Consider the following 24299-nt stretch of genomic DNA (forward strand, 5'->3'; position numbering starts at 1 on the left):
ATAGACCTTTTTTTAATGAGGCCACCCTGTTGAATAATTATTTAGTCCAGCAAAAAAAACAATGATATAGCCATGCATAATTATTATAACATGCATGAAACAGTAAATATGCATGGCTGTATCATTGTTTTTATGCTGGACTACATAATTATTCAACAGGGTGGCCTCATTAAAAAAAGGTCTATACACACCTTGCCCGTAATTCAAAGTTCTCAGAAATGGCCCGAGAAAATGTGCGCTCCACCGTTGTGTACAAAATTGTTTGGGAGGTAAAGAAGGTTTTTAAAGCATTGTGAATTTAAACATCTCTAACTTCACTAAAAGTTATAAGACCTCTTCAAATATTCGAATGTGGTGTGTGGGGTGTGTCTTTCATCCTGTGAATAGAAGTCATTGCAAAGTCAATATGATATATTGTTCATTATTGTAAAATTAGAAGACATTCATTGTAAGGTCAAAACATTTGAGTGAGTAATGTCAAAATATTTCAGCTGAGACTTTTTTTAAAAGGCAGACAGTTTTAGACAGCAACCCATTTTCAACATAGTGGGCAACACCCCTCCAACCCCCACCTGAAAAAGGTCACCCCCACCTACATAGGGTTACCCCCACCTGAAATCTCATATCAGCCCAACCCCCACCTTTTTCAGCAACCCCCACCTAAATTTGTAAAATCTTCGAACCCCCACCTGAAAATTCAGTTTATCCTTTTTTCCTTTAGGAAACATATGTCATAGGTAATGGATATAAAGAGATGTGCTTTGTTTGAACACTCACTCATTAAAATTAGTCATTTGTTTATATTTTTATCTAGTATAGATATTATAGATAGATAGATAGATATTATTTTCTATGATGAGACTGGGTTATCCAGAATTTTATTTATTTACATTTACATTTATTTATTGACGAGAATTTGATGCAAGTCTATTTTGATATCAAGACGGACTTGCATCCTATTCAACCTAGGAATAGGGAATAGTAAATTTATATATATATATATATATAGTATGTGGAAAGTTGAAAAAGACAAAAAAGTACAAAATCAAACGAAGTTAAATACAGAAAACTTGACAACCCCCACCTGAAAAATGTTACCCCCACCTACATAGGGTTACCCCCACCTGAAATTTCTCATCAACCCAACCCCCACCTATTTTTAAAAATCTGAAAATCCTCAACCCCCCCCCTGAATCCAGGGGGGGTGCCCACTATGTTCAAGCAGTTAGTACTGTACCCTAAAGTACTATTTGATTTTTTTTTAAATTCTGAGATACCACCCCCTTTCAGCGTTAGTACCCAGTAGGTACTAACTGCAAAATCCTTAAAATGAAAATGACCCACCACTGTACTAACTGCCAACGTGTCTGGTACTAACTGCATGACCCCCCCCTGGTGAGTAAACGATTTTGACAATTGACAAAATTGATGATGATAATTTTTTTTTGTTCAGCCAAATGTCTCGTATTGGGGGTTCTAGTCTTGAGCCTTACACAGGAAAATTTTTTCGATTTCCAAGGTTGAAAATTCAATATTTTTGGGTTGGAAATTTTCGTTTTATAATTGAAGGTTGGAAATTTGAGCAATTACTCTTAAGGTGCCAAATAAACAGGGGGGGGGGGGGTTGGAAAATTTTCGAGATTTTAATAAACGGGGGGGACCTAATTGCCGTGGGGTTGGAAATTGTACTTCTGAAAACCCAAAATATTTCTATTTCTATCCATTTATTTGCATAAGCCTAAAAAGCTAACATCGCAAATCCAAAATCCAAAATAACGTAAATAATTATAGGCTGAAATAAATGGGAGAGGGGTCCTAATAAGGTCCGGGAGTTGGAAAATTTTCGAAAAGTACCTTGCTGATTTGGAAAACGTAAATTACCCATAGGTTTTGTAGAATAAACCAATGCCCTTGAAAAATCAAGTGAATAAAACCAATGTAGAAATGACAATTTTCCAAAGCTGGTTGAAAAACATGACTTTTTGGGTGGGAAATTTTTATTTTCCAAACAGTTTGGGAATTGAAAAAAAGTTCAAAAATCGATGTGAAAATACATATTTTTGTAAATTTGATACCTCGGGTTGAAAAACTAGACTTTTTGGGTTGGAAATTTGTGTTTCTCCAAACATTTTGGAAAACTGTGGATATTATATTTTTGTGAAATTGAGACTCCTCCTTGGAAAACTAGACCTTTTGGGTCGTTTGGGTTAAGGAAATTTGTGTTTCTCCAAACAGTTTGGAAAACATTAAAAATCCATGTGGAAATTACACTTTTGTGAAAAATTGAAACTCTTTCGATTGGAAAACTAGACTTTTTGGGTTGGAAATTTTGAAATGAAGACCAAAAGTAAAAACACTGTACACCTTTAATAAATTTAAAAATAAAAGTAGTCTGTGAAGTTTTTGAAAACTGCAGTGTGTCTTGATCATGTGTTAGAGGTTGAGGAAGAAAAGGAAATAAATAGCCTTTAGATTACAGACCTTCCTTTTCTTTTCTCAATAACATAACTAACTATCCTCTCATCGTTGTCTTTGATGCTGGATATATGACTAGTTTTTAATTTCATTTCATGAAAATTCTTTAATTTCATTTAACATGACATTTCATTCTACAAAGGCTATCTATCATTATCAAAATAACCCTATTCGACTAGGGGAGGAGCTTTTTCTGTTTTGTGCTTACTAATACTTATAACGCCTAAAATAAAGCTTGAGATTTTGAAATTTTCTGTTAATTTTTTATTTATGTAGCTTCATAATAAATTTATTTTCAACACCTAAAATTTTTTACACCTTCAGAATAATTATGACTATTAATTTCTGACAGTAAGGTCTCATAAAATTTCACACATTTACCAGCATTTTAATCAGTTCAATAGTATATAATTATGTCCATGGTACAATTTTATTTTTTTGTCAAAAATAAATTTTTCAAACAGTATTTGTTGAATATTTAAAAGATAAAATAAGGCTTTTTAAACTTTTTTATAAAGCTTTGGAACAACAAAGGGAATTTTTTTACTTTTTCTCAATTTAGACATGATAATTAACGTCGTCAAAAAAGTTTTTCGTCAAAAGTTACATTAAATTCATGACTTGTGTGCCAAATTTCATTCAAAAAAACCAACTTATTCAAAATTTAAGGGGTGGTCCAAAAAAGCCCCCCTAGTTAGAGGGGTTAGAGAAACGTTTGATAATCAATGAATTATTATATATTACCTTTGGTTATTCTATCTTCAATTTGATGCTCGATATACACAATCGATACTGAATTTAAAATTTGTTTTGAGCTGTTGAGTGATACATATTGTTTTTTGTTTTTTTTAGAGTAAACAATAAATGCAATACATACTATTTATTAACTAGCAATTTGAATAACAATTTTCATCACGATGAATGAGCAAAGGTAAAGTCCTCCTGGTATTGGGCTTTTCCAGAAAAAATATGAACTTAGAGGGTGGAGGAGGATATAACATTTTTTTGGAAATTTACTACCCAGACATTGTGACTTTTGACCCCCCCCCCGCCAGACAGCATTTCTAACCCCTCGGACAAGCATTAGTTGACCCCATGGACAATCAAAATTACTCTCAAACAGAGCAAAACTAAAGGAAGTTTACCACCGGACACTATATCCTACACCCCCATATACAGACATTTCTGGAGGAGCCCGTTATTTGAATTTTTCTTTCTATAAAACAAAATCAGAAAAGACAATTCTTTTTACACTTTGACTTTTTAAGGATGGTTATAAATAGGGATAGAGGGTAATGATTATTTCGAACATTTACAGAAAGAAATGACTACTAGGCAAAAATGTATTCAGATTTTTCGTATCTTTTTTGGATCAAGAGTTATAATTACACAAAATCATTTTTCCTTAACAAGAGCTACTTTTGATTTTATCTTTTGTCCCTCAAGAGCAATATTTTTGGAGTTATCAGGAGTTATAGCACTTGAAATTATTACGTCATCGAAAATGAAATATTTTGATAAATGTTTTTAATTGAATGATCCTTTATATTTTTTCAGATATTTTTTGAATCCTGAATCAGTTAGCAAACATTTATTCTGTTCAATTTGTCAAGATGTCTACAATGAACCACAAAGAGCGCCATGTGGGCATAGCTTTTGCAAAGAGGTATGATAAATCTGATTGATGTTGGGTCCATTTAGGACACACTTCACACCCTTCCCTTGATATCCTCAAAACGATTTCAAGACCCTCCTAATATAGGCCACTTAAAATGTTCTTTGACCTCTCAAAACGTATGATTTGAGGCTGCAATAATAGCAGCTGCTAGAGGCATTTTGACACCCCCTGGAATCCTCCGCCACCTCCCTAGTAGATACTTTTTGACCACTCCCTTACCATCATCAAAGGGAGACTCTAATATCGATCTGTTTCGATTTTCAGTATTTACTACTTTCTCTAAAAAAGTGGACCTAAATAAAACAGTGGTACGATTAAGGAATTTAATCGATTAATTTTATTCGCATGGATCTCCATGTTTAAAAAAAGACACAGTGAAGGCTTTTAAAATTCTCTTCTTTGAAATTCTATGAAATGCAAAAAGGTAAAAAGGTGGCCCACATCAAGCTTTAGTTAGTTAGCTCTTAGTTGCAAAACTTTCTTATGGCCAGGTTCATGGAAAGAATACATGTGAACGATACGAGTTTATACTAATAATGAAAAAGTAAATCGTGTAATTGAATCGTGTATGAAAAAAACTAAAAACTTTTTATTTTGCCCCTGTTATTGGTGTTCGATCTGTTATCTCGATTTTTCTTGTTTCTTTGTTTTAGTGCATTTTTCGATGGTTGAGTCAGAGCAAGACATGCCCAGAAGACAGGTATTTACTATTTTTTCCTGGTTCAGAGAAATCTTAGGAAGAGAGTGAAAATAAAATGTTTCTTGGTTAGATACAGGAACCGTGAGCGCAAGGTTGAAATCTTTTAAAAAATTTAATCAACTCTTTTTTTTTTATAAGCGTACGGGAAAATCGGGTCGATGCTCAATATGCTTAGGAAAATCTCATTTTCAGCCTCAATTTATGCCTTAAACACATGGATAATCATCAGTGGTTTGGCTTAGTCAGATAGATAACTTTTCACTCAACTGCAACAGCAATTATTTATATACTTTTCAGCAAGAGCAGGCAACAGGGACTTTTCCAGAAATGATCTCGTGTTATTATGGTTTTTAATAAAATACTTTGTATTTGAGAAAACAAAGACAGTAAAAACCGCTTTTTAATATTTCTATTATAGGAGAACGGTCACAAAGAAAGATTTGCATTACGATTTTATCTTGGCGAACATTATAGGGGACCAAATGGTTAGCCATTTTTAGGTTGCTTTTCCGAAAGACACTCTTTTTTTCTTTAAAGCATTCGGAAAAATCCGATCGAGGCTCAATGTGCTTATTAGGAAAATCTTAATTTATGTTTATTTACATACTTAGACTTTGATTTGTTGATTTTCTTTGGGTTCATGAAAATTTCGAATTTTTAAGTCAAATCATTGATTCGGTTCAAAGAATGAAAGTTTTCTTTTTGTGATTTGGCGCCGCAGGTAAAAAGAAAGCCAAGAAAGCTCAAACAGCTTTAAAAGTAGCCTTAAAAAGGTCAGCGTTTTAGAAAAGCTGCACGATTATTATTTCATTTCAACTTGGAGGTATGCTTGGCATTATGCTTTTACTATTTTTTACTGAATTTGAGCCTAAGTATGCTTATAAACGTTATGCTTATAAAAAAAAGAGTATACACTTGCCAACCATTGTTTGGGTTTATGAAAAAACTACCAAACTCTGGGTTGAAAGAACCATGAGGTTAATTGAATTTGATTTGTATTACATAAAAAATTGTATATTGTATTCATTGATGATAATTAATAAATCGAGGCTATATACAATGAGCAATGAGCAGTTTTTTACAGTGCTCGATACATATGTCAATCAGGAAGAAAAGACACTTTTTTTCTGCTACTGGTAGTTTCATGCCACTTTGGTGTCGATCTGCCTGAATTCTTCCTTACTGCTATTGATAAAAATATACTTTACATTACAACATTGTAGGTTGCTTGTCCTTTCCGATCAAGAGGTTGCGTACACGTTGGAAAGCTTGAATTACTGGCAACTCATCGAAGAAATTGTACATTCAATCCGATTAATCTACCGGACTTCATGAAAGAAGATGCGAAAAATTCCACTCTCAATTCAGCTGGTAAGTACACATTTTACTTTATACAAACTGGGAATCACTTTTCTTGTTTTTGTTTTTTTTATCGCAACTTTTTTTTAATCGCCTTTGGTGATATTTTCTACTTTATTGTCATTCGGTCTCGAAGGTCTCCGGGTTATTTAAAAGCGGTACTACTACATACTGCTTTCTTCAAAAGGATCCCATTCAACTTCTAAGATAACATAACCTCCCAACAAAAAATCACTTTCGATTTTAACGCTCATGTCAATAGGTAATTGTTTCTTCTTAGTCTCTTCCGTCCAATTAAGGAGACAAATGTTTTTCAAACCAGTTGGTATCCATAAAGCAATCCACAGATCTTTTTCATCCGTCGATAAATTACAAGCTGTGTCATATTCATATTTGCACCATTTCTCTCGACTTGTCGCCTTGTTGAAAACTTCAACATCGTTGTATATTTTAACACCTATTCGATCCCTAGTGTATCCATAAAACTTGATATATTTGCCTAAAAATTCACCAGGCTGCATCTTCTCGGACATGCGCACAAGCCTTTGAGACCATGTTATACCGTATATAACATCACTGTACAGCACCATTATTTTATTCAATCTTTGAAGTAACTGACATTCCTCTTGATTCTCGTTTTTCAATTCTTCAATTACTGCGTGGCAAGATTTAAGCTCTTTCCCATTTTGATCAAGGTCGGCCTGTTTAAATACCGTACACAGAGCAAATTTGTTGTCAAATACACGGTGCTGTGCCAAGAAATTATTTAGCGAACACAATCTGTGGCAAAATGTTTGGAGGTCACATAGATCCTTCGCCCGATTTTGAAAATCATCACATAACTGTCTCAATGCACTCGTAAGATCATTAGTTACCATCTCTTCTACCGTATCCAACTTTTTTGCCACACTATCTAAATCTTTTTTTATCAGTTTCGTGATGGTGCCGTTAATTTCTGTCTTGGTCAATTGTTCACATGCCTCGTCAACTCTAAGGTTCTCAGCATCAATCCTTCCACTAAGGGCAAGGTTTTCTTTTAACAATACTTCAATTTTTTTCTCATTTGTAGCGATAGCTTTCGATTGAGCATCGATCTTGGTTTTCATAGCAATATTCGTTTTCGTTACGGTTTCAATGTCCTTAGCATTTTGCTTTACTGTCTTCTGTAAGTCAGCAATTTGTTGGCTTTGTGTATCAATCGTATGTTGATACTTGACTCGTTCTTGACTGAAAAGACTGAGAGACTTTAGGACTAGAATATCATGGGTAGATTTTTCGGATACCATATGTGTTTGTAGCTCTCTGCGTTTGACCTGAAAAACCATGAGATTTGCTTGAAGTGCTGGTAGCAGAGAGAATCTTTGTAAAATTGGAAATATTTCTCGTCAGTAAAAAGTGGATATAGTGAAGTTTAGATGGCTATGATCTATTAATTACAGTGTATCCATAGAAAAAAATGTATATATAGAATATAACTCAAAATCCTCAAAACTCCTCAAGTTCGAAGTGATCATTAATTTAGAAGACGAAAACTCGAAAAAAATCTCATATTGCACTCGGTACCGTGCGATAACTATTGCTTATCCTTCAAAAGTCATAATAAGCAGAAATAAACAGTTCCAACAAATTGGGGATGAGCAAGAGTTTTTACAAGATACTTCACTAATTGGTCATTTAAAGTGATAGAGATGACGCGTTCTTTAGAAAAAATAATAAGATTCTTTTATTACATCTTAACGACCAACCAATTCAAATAAGAGCTTGTAAAAACTCTAGCTTGTCCCACAAATTGAATGCTTTAAATATTTTGTATTACTACAATTAAGTTAAATTAAAAGTTAAAAAAAATTATCATTACCTTAGCGAAACACCCAATTTCAGCATAAGGGCATGGTATTATCACGAAATCGCATTTCATCTCGTGTTCCTGTGTTAATAAATGGGAAGAGTTATGCTTAAGAACTTTATGATTAAGGAGGCCCACCCAAGCGGTAAGTCTGATCACGATATCTTGCAATTTTTTGTGTTCGATCACGATCACGCAAATTCAGCAAAACATTTTGATAATCATGCATCACTTTGAAAAAGTCCAAATCACACATCACGGCTCAAAAATCCTTCAAATCACGATCACGTTTTGACCTCTGATCACGTAATCACGAAAATAAACATTCTAAATCGTGTAATCACGCTAGAAAAAAGTCCCTATCACGCCATCACCTTGGTTGGAAAACATCTCAAAACTAAGCGGGGGGTGAGGTTGCAATAAAAATGTCCTGGGTGGGAAATTTTTGAAAAGGAGGCTAATACAGCAGAATTATGACAAAAGAGGGAAGTTTCAAAAATATTTTCCCAAAAACGACTAAGCGGGGGGGGGGTTGAAATAAGAATGTCTTGGGTGGAAAATTCTAGATAATTTAATTAGCAGGGGGGGACGGCTATTAGGTACCCTAGAGTACTATGGAATAGTTATACCTGATAATCTTGGATGCAACCGACCCAATCACAATCTTTCTGTAGACATTTAATTGGAAGTGATGTTTGAATCATTCTGTCTGTAGATTTGACGTGATATTTCTGTCAAATATGAATCAATTTAAAAGAAGTTGAAATTATCTTTGAAAAATTAATGAGGAGGATTATTAATTAGTTTAATTTAATTTGATTTAATTAATTTTCACCGCTTTTTTATATTACTATTGGCGTTTTATGGCAGGTCCCCAAGTTTGAGGGCTGAAGTTTTAGGGGGCCAAATATTGGAGGAAATTGACGTTTCCCACCGGTTGAGTAACGGAGAAAAATTTTTAATTTTGTGGAGATAAAAGTGCTATTTCAGGACCCACTTCGAGGCAGTTTGAAAGGAATTAATGGAAAAATAGTTGAGAGTTTTTCAAAATAATCTTTTTCGGAACAAAAAAGGTGAGAGGACCATAGCTCTCCTAGCTCCCCGGTGACGAGGGCCATATATGGGCGTGGTATATTCTGTAGGCGAACTAAGGGACAGGGTAAACGCTTGCTTTTTATTTTATAAAGAAAACGACAAGAGAAAAAAACCACAAAAATTTTTACACTTAATAACCCCATCGCTTGACAGTATACAAGGATAAAATTAATGTTTACCTTATTTGGGTCGTATGCGGTTTGGCAGATGCTGCAGTAAAATAATGCTCTTTCTCCTTCCCTGTCTCTATGGTAACATAAAAAATACGATCATGTTTAACTCACCTTTTTAGTAAGATAAACACTAAACTCCAATCCCTTTAAACGTGTACTCCAATCCCTTTTGAACGTGTACTCTTTTTTTCTAGCATGTTTGTTGAGAGTACACATTTTTTTAGAGGGAAACGTAGTGAATTTATATACACTGAAGAAAATACAAACTAGCGACTAACCATGACAATCTGTAACAAAAGCCCAATATACATATTGGAAGAAAAAATGAAAAAATAAAAAACAAGGAATGCACAAGACACAAAAAGGAAGTACATGTTTTTTTTATAAGCATACAAAAATCCGAAAACAGGCTCAGAGATGCTTAGGTGGAAAGCTTAATAAGGCTGAAAAATGCTTGAGGGGAGGCTTAAATCCAAAGCATAAATTCAGAGAAATACTGAAAATCCGTAAAATTCCAGCCAAAAAAAGCCAAAATCAGGCAGGGGGGGGGCACGCAGTTACTACAAGACAGTATGACACTTACTACCGTGGTGGTACTGTATTCAGAAGTTATGAAAACAGTTACTACACAGTGTAGTAACTGCTGTTTGGGGGTGGTGCCGAACACTAAAACTAGCACTTTTGGTGTAGTAAGTGCTTATATTTTAATTATTTTTAAAAAAGTTTCAAAATTTTTCACAAAAAATGATTTTTTTTGTGAAAAAATTCTTTGTTAAAAAAAATATTTTTGTTATAAATGGACGAAAAAAAAATTGAAATTTTTCTCAGACCCAACTTTGAAATTATGCTTTCCCTAATTATCATTAAAATGTTCTCAACAGCTGTTAACCAAGTAAATTAAAAGAAAATCTAGCACAAAAATGGCTTTAGGTTGAAAAATAATCACAATTTAGGGTAATTTCGAGCATTTTTTTGATGATATCACTCAAAAACAGGGGTGGTACATGGAAATCTTTTCTGAAAACAGTTACTACCAAGGTGTAGTGACTGCAAAGGGTGGTGGTCCTGAAAAAAAGTGTTGAAAAAGCACTTACTACACATCATGTCTTGTAGTAACTGCGTGCCCCCCCCCCCTGAATCAGGAAAAAAACATTTTTCGTAGGCCCAAGTAATGCTTGCCATATGCTTAAATTTTCCCCATATCTGAGCCTAGATATGCTTATAAGTGCAATGCTTATAAAAAAACACATGTAATAAGCTGAAGACAGAAGCATATCACCAGGCTTTAAACTAAAAACACTGAAGCTTTGCCTAACCATATGCGAAACCTCAGTTTATAAATCTAAATGGATGTCGTACCTTTTAGCTTTTTCTTTTTGTCCCTCTTCATAATGAAACAGACAATCATGGCACATTAAGTGTTCACAAGGTAGTTCTGTTGCCTTCCTCATAATACATAAACATATCGGGCATTCGAACATTTTACGATCAGGGCCATCGACTTCAAATTGAAAACCTGTTGGTGACAATTTCATCTTTTCAAGACACGTCTGACATTTATTGTTTTCGTCTGTGACAGGTGTCATACAAATTGTACATTTTGGACAGTCTACTACGCATGCTCCCAAAATTTGCTGCTCTTCAGATGCAAATCGTACTTCTTTGCTTGATGCCATTTTAAAAATCTGCTAAAAGAAACAATGTTACACGTTTTTTTTTTTATAAGGAACCTTAACTTTGCTCTGAGCCTGGAGTTCCTTATTTTTACAGAGAACATCAGCCTCAAAGTTCCTTATCGAGTTCCTTATTTACAAAGCTGCTAAGTTTGGATTCGCAAAATATTTAACTTCTTTATAAGTATAACTTCTTCTCAGCCTGAGCAGTTCCTTAACTATTCCTTATTTTTTGGACCATTTTCAGCCTCGAGTTCTATATAAACGTGTTCCTTCTATAAAATAAACGTGTAGCAATAATACACTCCTTTTTATATAAACCATTTTTATAAGAGAAATGAGGCTTCAAGCTTCAGATTTTCAAAAAATAAAAACAGTTTAAGAACAACGTTGAGCTTTGAATGGCTGAATTAAGGGTTAAAATAGGATATTAAACCTGAAAAACTTAGGTTTTTAAAATTAGAAAAATTTTAAGCTGAAAGTGCCAAAAATATAAATTTTTTATAAAATGAGTCCAAAAACCGGTAAATTATTCAAATAATATAACATTTCAAAAGAGTAATGCTAATGCTGTATCAAAACTTTAAACCCTAAAAAATAAATCTATCATAATAAAACATTTTTGCTTACATCTCCGTAAGTATTAAAAAAACCTCACATGATGCTGAAACTCTCGTCGCACTCTCCTATAAACTCAATAAACAATATTGACTTATGATTGCAAAATTATGTGTCTTTGAATCCACTTGATCGATTATTTATTCAATTCTGAGAATGACAGTTTTATTCATTTTATAAGATTATGAATCCACGTCCTCAGTATTGTAGCTCTTTTCAACTTTGCAGCAACCCTTTGATTTCATATTTGTTAAATTTAAATCATATCAGATCATATCAGTATCGTAGCTCTTTTCAACTTTGCAGCAACACTTTGATTTCATATTTGTTAAATCCTATGAGTTGAAATTAATTTCAATTTTCCGGAAACACTAAATTTTTTTATTTTCGCCTTATATTATGATTTTTTCCTGACACCTGTGTATTTTTGTCTTGTTGAAGCGACCTATCAGAATTCCAAGATACCATTTATGAACTAGGCAAAACAAAGCTTCAGGATAGACTTACTTATATAATTTGCTCCTTTGTTTAATTCCTGCTAGTTCTGAATTAGTCGTCTAGACTACGCTAGCAATATAAAACAAATCTTTCAATTAGGCTATTCCATTTAATATCCATACAGGGGGTGAACGAACATTTCCAGCAGGTTATACGACTATTTCCTAGAAGAATTTCTAGTGGGTCCAAGGAAAGTACACGCTTTTTGAAAATTATGAAAATGGCCAAAAAACTAAGAATATGCTAAGAATATCACCATGGAATTTTGCTACTCAAGCTAAGAATGCCATTTTAAGAGCATTTCCAATTATAAATTATCAATTATCCCCAAGTTAGGCCCAAGTTAGACTCACTGCTTTTACAAAAGTGCCATTTTATGCTTGAGACGTATGTACTAAATGTTAAATCTATTATGAATTAGGATCCTAACCTAAGAATGAGCTGTAAGAATATTTTAGGATGATTTTCCCAAAAACGTTAAGAATATCCATGATGAAATGGATTTACACCATTCTTATAAAAAAGCGTGTATTTTAAATTGTTCTAAGGGGTAAAATACTGGTTTTAGTTCGTCCACCCTCACTTTAAAGGTATGACGAAGAATCTATTTGTTATTTTGCTACTTTAGAGAGGTGAACATTTTCATGAGTTATTTTTGGTTTGAGAAGGCTCGTCCACCCCCTGCTGCCCTCTGTATTGATATTGAATGTAACAGTCTACTTATTAGCAGGAGATATCCTAAAAACAACCTCTCTTTTTGGTAGGTATGATAATAATCAAGTTTGTAAAGCTCTTTTTTATTTTTTCAGGCAATTGTTCGAATATGAATAGTGATAGCGACGACGATGATGATAAACTACCCACACCAGCTAAACCATCATTGAAAATGAGATTGTTTTGTGACGAGAACAAACGAGAACTATTACGATCAGTTTTCGAAAAGAATTCACCGAAAGACTCCACTTCTGCGTCATCTTTTTCTTCCAATCGAAATCAATGGTTAGGGAAAAAGCCCAAGGGCAGTAAAGAAAATAAACGACCAAGAGTGATTACTATAGATGATTCATTCTGATTGGTGATTCATTCTGATTATTGATTTTTCGTGGTGAAGTCCTCTTCATGCATCAGGCTCTCAACAACATTTGCTACTCTCTGGCCTCTATTGGCGGTGGAAATGTGAAGATCGAACATTGAAAGAGAATGAACCACCCTGGGTGACCACTATAGATGATTCATTCTGATTGATGATTTTTCGTGGTGAAATCCTCTTCATGCATCAGGCTCTCAACAACCTTCTTCCTCCATTAGCTTTGGAAAAATAGAAAATCAGAAAGTAAAAAGAAAATAAACGACCTAGAGTGACCACTATAGATGATTCGTTCTGATTGGTGATTCATTCTGATTATTGATTTTTCGTGGTGAAGTCCTCTTCATGCATCAGGCTCTCAACAACATTTGCTACTCTCTGGCCTCTATTGGCGGTGGAAATGTGAAGATCGAACATTGAAAGAGAATGAACCACCCTGGGTGACCACTATAGATGATTCATTCTGATTGATGATTTTTCGTGGTGAAATCCTCTTCATGCATCAGGCTCTCAACAACCTTCTTCCTCCATTAGCTTTGGAAAAATAGAAAATCAAAGTAAAAAGAAAATAAACGACCTAGAGTGACCACTATAGATGATTCGTTCTGATTGGTGATTCATTCTGATTATTGATTTTTCGTGGTGAAAGTCCTCTTCATGCATCAGGCTCTCAACAACATTTGCTACTCTCTGGCCTCTATTGGCGGTGGAAAAATGTGAAGATCGAACATTGAAAGAGAATGAACCACCCTGGGTGACCACTATAGATGATTCATTCTGATTGATGATTTTTCGTGGTGAAATCCTCTTCATGCATCAGGCTCTCAATTTGCTACTTTCTGGCCTCCATTGCCTGTGGAAAGAGAAAACCCGTAAGGTAGTAAAGTAAAGGAAACGAATGATCAAGAGTGGTCGTTATAAAACCACCTTTGGCCCTGAGGCAATGAATGACCCAGAATGATCCTTATAAAACCACCATTGGCCATGGGGCAATCAAAGAAAGATTATCACTATCTTAACTTATTCTTCGAATCAAAATCAGTTATTGGGGGAAAGTGGATTAATACAATGAGTAGAAAATAAAATAATGATAAACACAGAACATAGACCTGGAAATGAGAACTTAACAACCTGACCGTGATTGGTGATTTATTTTGCATTCCTCTGAATGTATTCGGTTATCTTTTGGATTGAGTTGTACACTCCCTTCTCACAGACTCGGTAGGATTCTTTTAGCCAGTGGGGATAAAAATAACGGACTGAAACTCGATGGAGATTAATATTCTCATATGTTTTATGACCGGGGATTTAAATTCTTTTGTTTTCAAGTCAGAAAGTTCAGTAGGGATAGGAAAAATAGTAAATATTCTGCAGCGAGGATTGGTTTATTTGATTATTTTCAGTGGGGACAAAAATTGGAGGATAATTTTTCACCGGAGACGATATTTTGGCCAATTTTTCCACTGGGAAGGGCTCCTAGTGGGTCTGTGAGAAGGGGGTTTAGTTTTGATGGGAAAAAAGATTTAACATTGTTGGTATTAGTAAATAATTGGTATTTAAACTTTTTAAATGATTGAACGAAATGATATCACTAACCTTGAAAGAATATGGACGCCTGTTCGCCTTTATCCTCGTCTTTTTCAAATTGATTAACAAAAGTTCGGCTTGATTCTGGTTCATCAGCAATGATTGATATTATACTCCAATGGTTTTCTAAAATAAACTTGTTTTGTCATGGTTTTTTGACATTCATATTTTTGGTATTCTACGTGAGCAAAGTTTTAAATCGTTGTATAGCCAAGAATTTGCTAATAATGTTTAACAATATTATATTATTTTTTTAAATATTATATTTGAATAAATTTCGAATTTTAATTTTTAATTGTCTAAATTTTTTATATTGTATAATTTCATGAAAGATGTACTTACATTTACAATTGTCTTTCTTGTGAGAAGGTAGAAAATCTGTCACCATATTTCCCTAAAACATTATTTCCCTGTTCACTGCGATGCAAGTCTGTGATCGAAACCTTCACACTACCAATCGGCAGAATGTTGGTAAGACACAGTGATAGCCTTATCCTCGTATGCCATTCTCTCTCAATCCGGCTGATAATCGAAGTATCGCTTGATGTTAAATGAACATCTCTTCACTATCCTATATGATCCTTATAATGGGCTCTTCCAGAAAATGTCCGTAGTAAAAAAATCTACCAAATTTGCCTTGTCCAGGAGTAAACCTACTCAGTTTGGGGGTAATTTAGATCTGTTAGAGGGTAATTATGAATGTCCAGGGGGTCAACTGATGCTTATCCGAGGGGCTAGACCTGCTGTCCGGGGGGGGGGGGGATAAATTTTTTATGGAAAAGCCCAAATGGACTTTTTTTTCTGTTTAGACAGTTGTTATTGGTGTTCTTTTTCTTACAGTAGTGAAAAGAAAATTTAAAAAATTAAGAAAAGAAATTGGAATAAAGACTTGACGTAAATTTGTGCTGGACATGCTTATCTTCGATGATCGATTGCTATATTCCAATGGACTAAGGTGAGAGGTTTTTCTGCTCAAAGGGGGTATGGTTAGATATGTAGATATACAAAAGTCTGTCTGATTTTGCAATTAAAACTACATTCTGGTACATTTATAGGAGTCGAAGCCTTTATTAATGCCCTTTACTTTACAACACCGTTGTTATCGGTAAAATCGCCATCATTTCACTCTCTATTCTACCAACGATGTAAAAATAATAGATAACCAACTACCTCTAGAAGGCACTTCTCCCAAGAGAACAACCATTGTTTTCCTATTGAAATGAGCACTCTATTAAAAAGCTCTGTGTGCAGTGCGTGTTATGCTTTTAGCTAGATTTTGACACACTTTTTGACATCCACTGAATTGATAGAAAATTGAATTGTTATATTTACTGCAAATTTTTAGACAAATTGACTACGGATCGGCCTGATACCACTTAATCTTCATCTGGATAAATAAACGCTCATAAAATGCTGCTATCTGAAAAATATATGTGTGATTTGAAATGCGATATCTCACGTATGAAAAGTGCATGAAGGTTGGTGTCAGGAAAATTGCCCCCGAGAAAACTGCCCCCCGGAAAACTGCCCCCCAGAAAATTGCCCCCCGGAAAACGGCCCCCCAGAAAATTGCCCCCCCAGGAAAATTGCCCCCCAGAAAATTGCCCCCTAGAAAACTGCCCCCTAGGAAAATTGCCCCCCCGAAAATTGCCCCCTATTTTTCCATTTTTCGAAACTAAATCTAACTCAATTTTCAACATTTGGGAGATTTTGGATTACGCAATTTTACGTGATCGCGTCTTAACGGATTAAGAGATCTAGAATATTTTGGGGCTATATTTTGGTCCAACGGTTACAGTTTCACTGGTGAAAATAATTTTCTTCTATCAAGTAAAAAAAACCTCAGAGAAGAATATATTTCTCTTCCGCGGAGCAAGAAAAATATTATTGATCAAGAAAACAAGAAAAACAATCTTAAGAAAAAACTCTTAAATCATAAGAAAAATAAACTCAAATTAAGAATCATTTTCTTAACTGGTGAAAACAATTTTCTTCTAAGAAGAATTGTACACTTCTCTCAATAGTCGAGTAATAAAATCACTTTCAAAAAAATCTTTCCCCATTTCTTAACACCAACCAAGGTTGCATGATACAAAATAAACAGATGAATGTTTATAGAACAATAATATCTAATTAAAATTTTTTTCTGTGAGGCTGCCTATAGGAAAATACACTTTTTCTAACCCAAATTTTGGAAAAATATACATCACGTGATCGATTCTGTCCAATAGAAGGTTGCAAATGAAGCAAGTTTTTATTTAATTGCACTTTTTACGATGCAAAATGTCATTAATATTTTTACAACCGTAACACGGATGTTTTTTGAGAATCAAGGCAAGTTGGTTATCTATTATTTTTACATCGTTGATTCTACTTATCCTTTTTGACCGTAGTTTCGTGGTCAGGTGCGTCCTACCATAGAGGTATAAAGAAAGACGGGAGATGAATTTGTCGGTAATTGGTCGTTAAAGCCTTTTGATTTCTTTTATGTAATAAATCAAAAGAAATTATAGGCTCGCCCGATGAAATACGACTTTTTAGCAGAACTCAAGTTTGCTCTGAACATTCTTATTATCATCATCGAAGATTTCCAGCCTTCTAATATACGAGAATAAAATAAAATTTAGCTCCACGAAATAAGTTTGCGTTCAATTTTGTCATCCATTAAATTTTGTTTTGAAAAGATATTTACTCAAGCCAGAAAATGAAAAGTTCTTTATAAGCACACACAAATTTCAGACCCAATTTGTAGACAAAAAGTCGCTGGAGAATTTTGGAGGAAAGTATTAAGCAATAGAGTTCACCTTGAAGAAAATGTTGATCGAAAAATCTTGTCATTTGATGAAGGATTGCAAAGTTTACAGGCCCTTTTTTAATCCAAATATTTTCTTACACCAATGTCAGAAACAATGAATCTCGTCCCATTTTATTTCCAACACTTAAGTTAGCCAATAAGATTTTATCTATCAACAAAAGGAGCTCATTAAAAATGCACGATATATGAGATTATGAGCATGCATACCTATCGTAATATTTTTAATCGTAGGGCGAGCATGGTTACAATAGCATACTTCTCCTGTTTCTTTATACCTCCATGGTCCTACTTTATTAAGTCAATCTCAAAGATCTTTCAAAATTTCTTATTTTCAAAGTACGATGGCCTCTATAGCTTAGCTTTAACCCAAGAAAAAAAGTTTTCAAAAATGCTTGAATCAAATCTTTGCTTGTAGATTGATAGAATACTTGGAGTTAGGTGTGCTGTTCTTAAAAATAATGTTTAATGATATACATTAATGATTGCAAATATTAAAAGATAATAATTAAAATAAACAAAACAAAGAATTTTAGATAAATTTGTGATGAAAAGTTAAGATAAACAAAACAAAGAATTTTAGATAAATTTGATCATGAAAAATTACATAAATTCATAATAAATGATAAACTTTTGATCCAAAACCTTAACACTCCATTGTTCATCTTTATTTTCAAAAATTTTGACAGCTTTTAAATCCACCATAGAAAAATACACTCGAGATTATCTTTCCATTCAGAAACTACTTTTGTTGTAATTTTATTTCTTCAGTATCTAAATGTGTGGACTGCCAAAAATTGTATAAGTATAAAAAAGGGTACAAGCTAAATTTTCTTCATTGGCTTTGAAAAAGTCCTTAAATTTCAGTACGCAACAGTATTTAAGGAAATGATTGATTAAACAGTGACCAAAAATATTAAATGAAAAAAAGTTTTCAAAAAGGTTTGAATCAAATCTTTGCTTGTAGATTGATATAGAATACTTGGAGTTGGGTGTGCTGTTCTTAAAAATTAATGTTTAATGATATACATTAATGATTGCAAATACTAAAAATTAATTATTAAAATAAACAAAACAAAGAATTTTAGATAAATTTGTGATCATGAAAAATTACTTATTAAATGATGAACTTTTGATCCAAAACCTTAAGACTCCATTGTTCATCTTTATTTTCAAAAACTTTGATAGATTTTAAATCCACAATTATGCACTCGAGATTATCTTTCAAATGAGGTACAACTTTTAATTGTAGTTTTATTTCGTCAGTATCAACATATGCAGACTGTCAAAAAGTGTATAAGTATAAGTAAGGGTTTAAAGCTAAATTTTCTTCATTTATGAAAGATTCTTTTGGCTGCTGAAAATCTTGACCAAGGTCTTAATAGAAAAAAGAGAGACCATGAAAAGAGCTTACCAACTAACTCAATAATGACCAATTTTAGTCATTTTGGTCAAGTCGAAAAAATTTCATTCGAAGTTGACATACCGTGAATTTGATAAAGTTATTAAATTTCAGTATGCAAAAGTAATAAAGGAGATGGTTGATTAAACAATGACCAAAAATATTAAATGAAATATTAAAAATATACCAAAATAATTTGAAATAGATACGAAATTTGATTAGAGTCAATAAACTTAAAATATATTCTTTAAAATACTGGTGCGCTAGCTATTTAGTCCACTAAAAGTGAGAAAAAGCTCGATAAAAGAAAATCGTCTCATACTAAAGTCATTTTCAAATATCTTTCATAATTTCTTCTTTTAAAAGTATGATAGCCTCCATGGTGTCAGTTTTTGACCAAAGAAAAAAGAAATTAACTTTTATTTCTCCAGGTTTGAATAAAATCTTTGCTTGAAGTTTGATATGTGTTGTTCTTAAAATAAGAAAAAAATGTTTAATGATATGAATAATGATTACAAATATTGAAAATTAATAATTAAGATAAACAAAACAAAAGATTTTTAGATAAATTTGACCATAAAAAAGTATTTGAATTCATAATAAATGAAAAGCTTTTGTCCCAAATCTTTCTTTTGGAAAATTTTGATAGATTTTAAAGCCACAATAATACACTTGAGATTATCTTTCCACTGAGATTTCACTTTTAATTATAATTTTATACCTTCAGTATCAAAATGAACAGCCTGCAAAATTAGGTAAAAGTTTGGTCTAAGAAGATATTTTTTCTTCTAAATTAGCAAAACAAGTAATCAGACTCAAAATGTAAATGTAAGATGAAAAAAAATATTCCCGCCCAATCATTTTCCAAGTTTCTTATACCGGGTGCGCCAAAGTAAGTAAATCGATTTGTCAAGATATTGGGCTTGCGGATAAGATTTTTCCATTGGTTTTTTATTTCATAGCACAGACCTTAATTAGGTTTCACGAAAATTTTGACCTTCCCAAAATGTTATTATTCATTCAAAACAGTCAGCAAATATTTAATGAAAAATTCATACAATTGTTAAGGTAATTTAACCAAAATTAAACTTTTAAATCATTGTTTTAGGGGAAATATTGTTCTTATGCTTTTTGTGGCACTTACAATACCGTTGCATATAAGAATGAATCAAAAAGGTGTACGGCTAAACTAATGGCATCGAAGTATCACAGCATTTGGGGGGATTCTCTTTTGGAAAGAGAAAGCAAGAAGTTCTTGCGGCAGAGTTTCTCTAAAAATTTCCCGTGTTTCATATATAATGGTTATGAGCACAGGATTATGATATGATATATTGTATATTCAACAGTATTAATAAATGATTGTTCTTCATTCGTTCTAGTAAATGTATCAAGTGTTCTGAGGGATAAGAACTAAGCATATCCATAGCATTTCTTTAGATTTTGGATGTTTCTCTGCATTTTTAGCCACCTAAGAGGAATAACTTTTAACAGAAAAATGTGCTTTCTAAAAGGGTGCTGCTTTAGCACCAGAAACTTTAAATCTGCAACTTATTATAGTTTACCATTTGCAGGGGTTTTCGACTGTTTAGGTGGTACTCTTGTCTCCCGAATAGACGGGGGGTCCGAATAAGCAGGGGGGTAGGAAAACTTTCTAAATTCTAATAAGCGGGGTGGATGGATGGGGGAGGGGTAATTTGAAGACATAATTTTTTTTAACTGATAGGGTCAATTTCAACAACAAAAGTGAAACTATAACAAATGAACACGTAAAATAAGAACCGTCACTAACAAAAAGGAAAATTTTAACAAGTTTAAGGTCTATCTACACTGTAATAAAAAATTTAATTATTCAAATTTAATTAGCGGGGGGGGGGGTCTTAATAAGAGCGGGGGGATGGATTTTTTTTGCTCTTAACAATTAGCGGGGGGACGTCTATTCAGGAGACAAGAGTAATTAACAAAGAAATTTTTGCTCACTGTGTTTTATGAATATCGTGATGACTTTGGATTGTCTGGATCGATTTTAAAGTTTTATAAACTAAAATTTAAGTTTAGCTTTCTTCTGTACAGTTCTGTACATTGACAAAAAAATCAAGCGTAAAATTCTTATCCATGAACTCTCAATATTTTGACAAACATGTATCCTTATTTTTGGTGCACTCGAAATTTAGAAAATTTAGGAATTATTTGATAAAAGTAGCATCCTACTTCTGTCTCTGTTTCTTCTTATCATTTCAACCGACGGATGATCATTACTGACGCTCGTTTTAATTTTCATTAAAGCTTCTTCAAATAGACGAGTGGATGTTATGTAGTCTCCTTTCTTCCGATACGTGTTTGCCAAATTATTCATGGACGCTAAAGTTTTGATATGGTGGACTCCTAAAACGGTTTTCCTTTTAGAAAGTGTCTCTTCGTACATTTTGATTGCTTGATTATAGTCGCCATTCTCCGTGTACGCGTTTGCCAAATTATTCATGGACGCTAAAGTTTTGATATGGTGGACTCCTAAAACGGTTTTCCTTTTAGAAAGTGTCTCTTCGTGCATTTTGATTGCTTGATTATAGTCTCCTTTCTCCTGGTACGTGTTTGCCAAATTATTCATGGACGCTAAAGTATCGATATGATCAACTCCTAAAACGGTTTTCCTTTTAGAAAGAGTCTCTTCGTGTAATTTGATTGCTTGATTATAGTCTCCTTTCTCCTGGTACGCGTTTGCCAAATTATTCATGGACGCTAAAGTTTTGATATGGTGGACTCCTAAAACGGTTATCCTTTTAGAAAGAGTCTCTTCGTGTATTTTGATTGCTTGATTATAGTCGCCATTCTCCGTGTACGCGTTTGCCAAATTATTCATGGACAATAAAGTATCGATATGATTGACTCCTAAAACGGTTTTCCTTTTAGAAAGTGTCGTTTCGTGTAATTTGATTGCTTGATTATAGTCTCCTTTCTCCTGGTACGCGTTTGCCAAATTGTTCATGGACGCTAAAGTATCAATATGGTGGACTCCTAAAACGGTTTTCATTTTAGAAAGTGTCGTTTCGTGTAATTTGATTGCTTGATTATAGTCTCCTTTCTCCTGGTACGCGTTTGCCAAATTATTCATGGACCCTAAAGTATTGATATGATTGACTCCTAAAACGGTTTTCCTTTTAGAAAGAGTCTCCTCGTGTAATTTGATTGCTTGATTATAGTCTCCTTTCTCCTTGTACGCTATTGCCAAATTATCCATGGACGATAAAGTATCGATATGCTGGACTCCAAAAACGGTTTTCATTTTAGAAAGTGTCTCCTCGTGCAAATGGATTGCTATATCGTGTTCACCTTTTGATTGGTATGCACATGCCAAGATAGTATTTACAGTTAAGAATGCTTGATCATGATCAGAAAAATTGGATAGTTTTAAGACGTTTTGACAAACGTTAATAATCACCTGATTTCTCCCTCTCACCGTCATTAATTGATTAATCTGTCCGATTTCATCTACAAGTATTTTTTGGAATTGTTTACTTTCGGTTTGGGACTGAATAAGTTTAATGAAATGCAAAATGAATATTTTACCAAAATCTGCATGATCAGCGGATATACGTTCTTTCTCGACTTCAATCTCTTGTAAGAAGTTCGTTAAACACGTAACCAGTTGTTCTTCTTCGTTTTCATTGTTGATAACGAGAACGGTTTCCCGAATCATGGAATGAATGCTTACAATCGTCTCTCTTGACAAGTTTCGTATATTAACAAGTGAAAGCTCTGGAAGGAGAAACAAAGCAGAATCAATGCCCAGCTCGTCGAAGTCACGACATATTATTTTCACAACTGACATAGATACTTCTTCAGATTCGATATAACACAATCTTTTTAACAATTTAACAGCGAGTTGACTTTCATCGTCTTCAAAAATGAGACGCTCGATATTGATTTTTATAGCTGCCACTGCTGAATGAGCATACGGAGTTTTGAACAATGGCATCTCAAACGTCTTGCCTGTTTCAGCTTTAAAGTATTGTACGAAATCTGCTACATCTAGCCTGGTTCGATTAATAGCTGCAACGAATTGTTGTAATGATAAGGGATGGCCTTGAATCAATTGTGTGACTTCGTTCAGTTGGGCTTCAGACAAAGATTTTGTTGATTTTTCACGAATCATTTTCTTGCTTTCGGCTTCGTCAAATGGTTCTAGTCGAATGGATACAAAGTCTGGTTGAATCCATTCACTCTTCTGACTTGTGATCAGGACAGTCTGCTTCTTGAACGACGGAAGATATTTCATCAACATTCTCTGGTCAGTGACATCATCAAAAACAAACAGCATTTGAACGTCATTAAGGTATCGATAAACACCATCGACAATAGAGTTGATCCCTTTGTAATGTCCATTTTGGTCCTTCACCTCAAGTCTAAGTTGTTCACCAATATCGATAAACGAAGAGTTAAGTGAATCCTCAGTATCTGCTTTGATCCACAGGATATTTTGTTCGAATTTATCACCATTTAGCTCATAGTATCTTCGAACAATTTCACTTTTACCAGTACCAGCAACAGCATGGATCACCAACTTCAGATCTTCATTCTGGTCAACCTTGTCACTGATCTCTTTTAAGACTTTTTCTCTTCCTCTGAAGGTCGATACAGGTTTCGTATAACCATATCGTACAGGAGGAAGCAAATCTTCGAAATCTTTCTCAGTACGGCCAAGCGCTTTAAGCCTTCTTTTCATTCTGTTGTAGATTACGTTAAATTCATCATCTCGAATATAGAAGCGGTGCTGTGTGTTATTACGGTCCACGCTTAATGATCGCAAATGAGCCCCTTGTTTGACATCGGTGTCATCTGGTGTACTTTCCCATCCGTTAAGTGGAGGATCAATTTCCGGACAAATATTTTTAAAGATATCATCCATTGCTGTTGTATCAAGCTCATCTGAATTGACCTCCTTTTTGTCTGTTGTAAAATATGAATAGGTGTCTTAGACGTTTGCACCTTTTATAATAATCAAGATAATCAAGTATAAAAATAAGGATGGATAAAAAAATCAAAACCTATTGATATAGTGATTCGTTGAATTCCGTCTTGTGGTTACAAGTTACCCCAAAATTTCACTATGTTTCACTCGGAAAGTAGAGGTCATCAAGTCAACCTATGTCATATGAGGGGAATAGATACCATTCTTCAGAGACGGGTTGTGCTAATAGATGATGACTTTAAGGTTACAGATAGGCCAATTTGATTATTTTTTAAAAGTATAATTAATTGTTTAGCATCCTTTTTTTTGATGAAATTGGACTGTAGTGGT

At 33.8% G+C, this 24299-nt stretch overlaps 3 protein-coding genes across 4 annotated transcripts in view; 1 reads left to right on the plus strand and 2 right to left on the minus strand.

Moving 5' to 3' along the window:
- Positions 1 to 3321: 3321 nt before the first annotated feature.
- Positions 3322 to 13843, plus strand: LOC136815335 (uncharacterized). The gene is made up of 6 exons (XM_067071776.1): positions 3322 to 3406; positions 4033 to 4141; positions 4807 to 4853; positions 5272 to 5338; positions 6077 to 6224; positions 12925 to 13843. The coding sequence occupies exons 1-6, from the start codon at positions 3393 to 3395 to the stop codon at positions 13185 to 13187; spliced, it is 648 nt and encodes a 215-aa protein (XP_066927877.1). The 5' UTR covers positions 3322 to 3392; the 3' UTR covers positions 13188 to 13843.
- LOC136815334 (uncharacterized) lies at positions 5841 to 11797 on the minus strand. 2 transcript variants are annotated; one of them, XM_067071774.1, is made up of 6 exons: positions 11630 to 11797; positions 10686 to 11014; positions 9333 to 9399; positions 8688 to 8789; positions 8071 to 8139; positions 5841 to 7525 (listed from the first exon to the last, which is right to left on the minus strand). In XM_067071774.1, the coding sequence occupies exons 2-6, from the start codon at positions 11000 to 11002 to the stop codon at positions 6377 to 6379; spliced, it is 1704 nt and encodes a 567-aa protein (XP_066927875.1). In that variant the 5' UTR covers positions 11003 to 11014; positions 11630 to 11797; the 3' UTR covers positions 5841 to 6376. The 2 variants fall into 2 exon arrangements, with proteins under 2 accessions (XP_066927875.1, XP_066927874.1); XM_067071773.1 differs by lacking the exon at positions 11630 to 11797 and having other exon boundaries at positions 10686 to 11090.
- A 7336-nt stretch (positions 13844 to 21179) lies between the features above and the next one.
- The window catches only part of LOC136815363 (uncharacterized), a 36388-nt gene continuing 33268 nt past the window's right edge, over positions 21180 to 24299 (minus strand). The window contains exon 3 of the mRNA XM_067071804.1: positions 21180 to 23947. Within this exon, the coding sequence (XP_066927905.1) occupies positions 21180 to 23947 (2768 nt within the window). The remainder of the gene's footprint in view (positions 23948 to 24299) is intronic.

This window comes from Clytia hemisphaerica, unplaced genomic scaffold (assembly GCF_902728285.1).
Source record: "Clytia hemisphaerica strain Z4C2 unplaced genomic scaffold, Clytia hemisphaerica genome assembly, whole genome shotgun sequence".
Taxonomy (NCBI): domain Eukaryota; kingdom Metazoa; phylum Cnidaria; class Hydrozoa; order Leptothecata; family Clytiidae; genus Clytia; species Clytia hemisphaerica.

Excerpts from the sequence above, each read along its gene's own strand:
- LOC136815335 (XM_067071776.1), top strand. Across the intron at positions 4,854-5,271 it reads AAGACATGCCCAGAAGACAG|GAGAACGGTCACAAAGAAAG; the intron begins GTATTTACTATT and ends TTTCTATTATAG. Across the intron at positions 5,339-6,076 it reads ACATTATAGGGGACCAAATG|GTTGCTTGTCCTTTCCGATC; the intron begins GTTAGCCATTTT and ends ACAACATTGTAG.
- LOC136815334 (XM_067071774.1), bottom strand. The coding sequence starts at position 11,002 with ATGGCATCAAGCAAAGAAGTACGATTTGCATCTGAAGAGCAGCAAATT. Across the intron at positions 9,400-10,685 it reads CAAAAAGAAAAAGCTAAAAG|AGACAGGGAAGGAGAAAGAG; the intron begins GTACGACATCCA and ends ATGTTACCATAG. Across the intron at positions 7,526-8,070 it reads AAATTGGGTGTTTCGCTAAG|GTCAAACGCAGAGAGCTACA; the intron begins GTAATGATAATT and ends ATGGTTTTTCAG.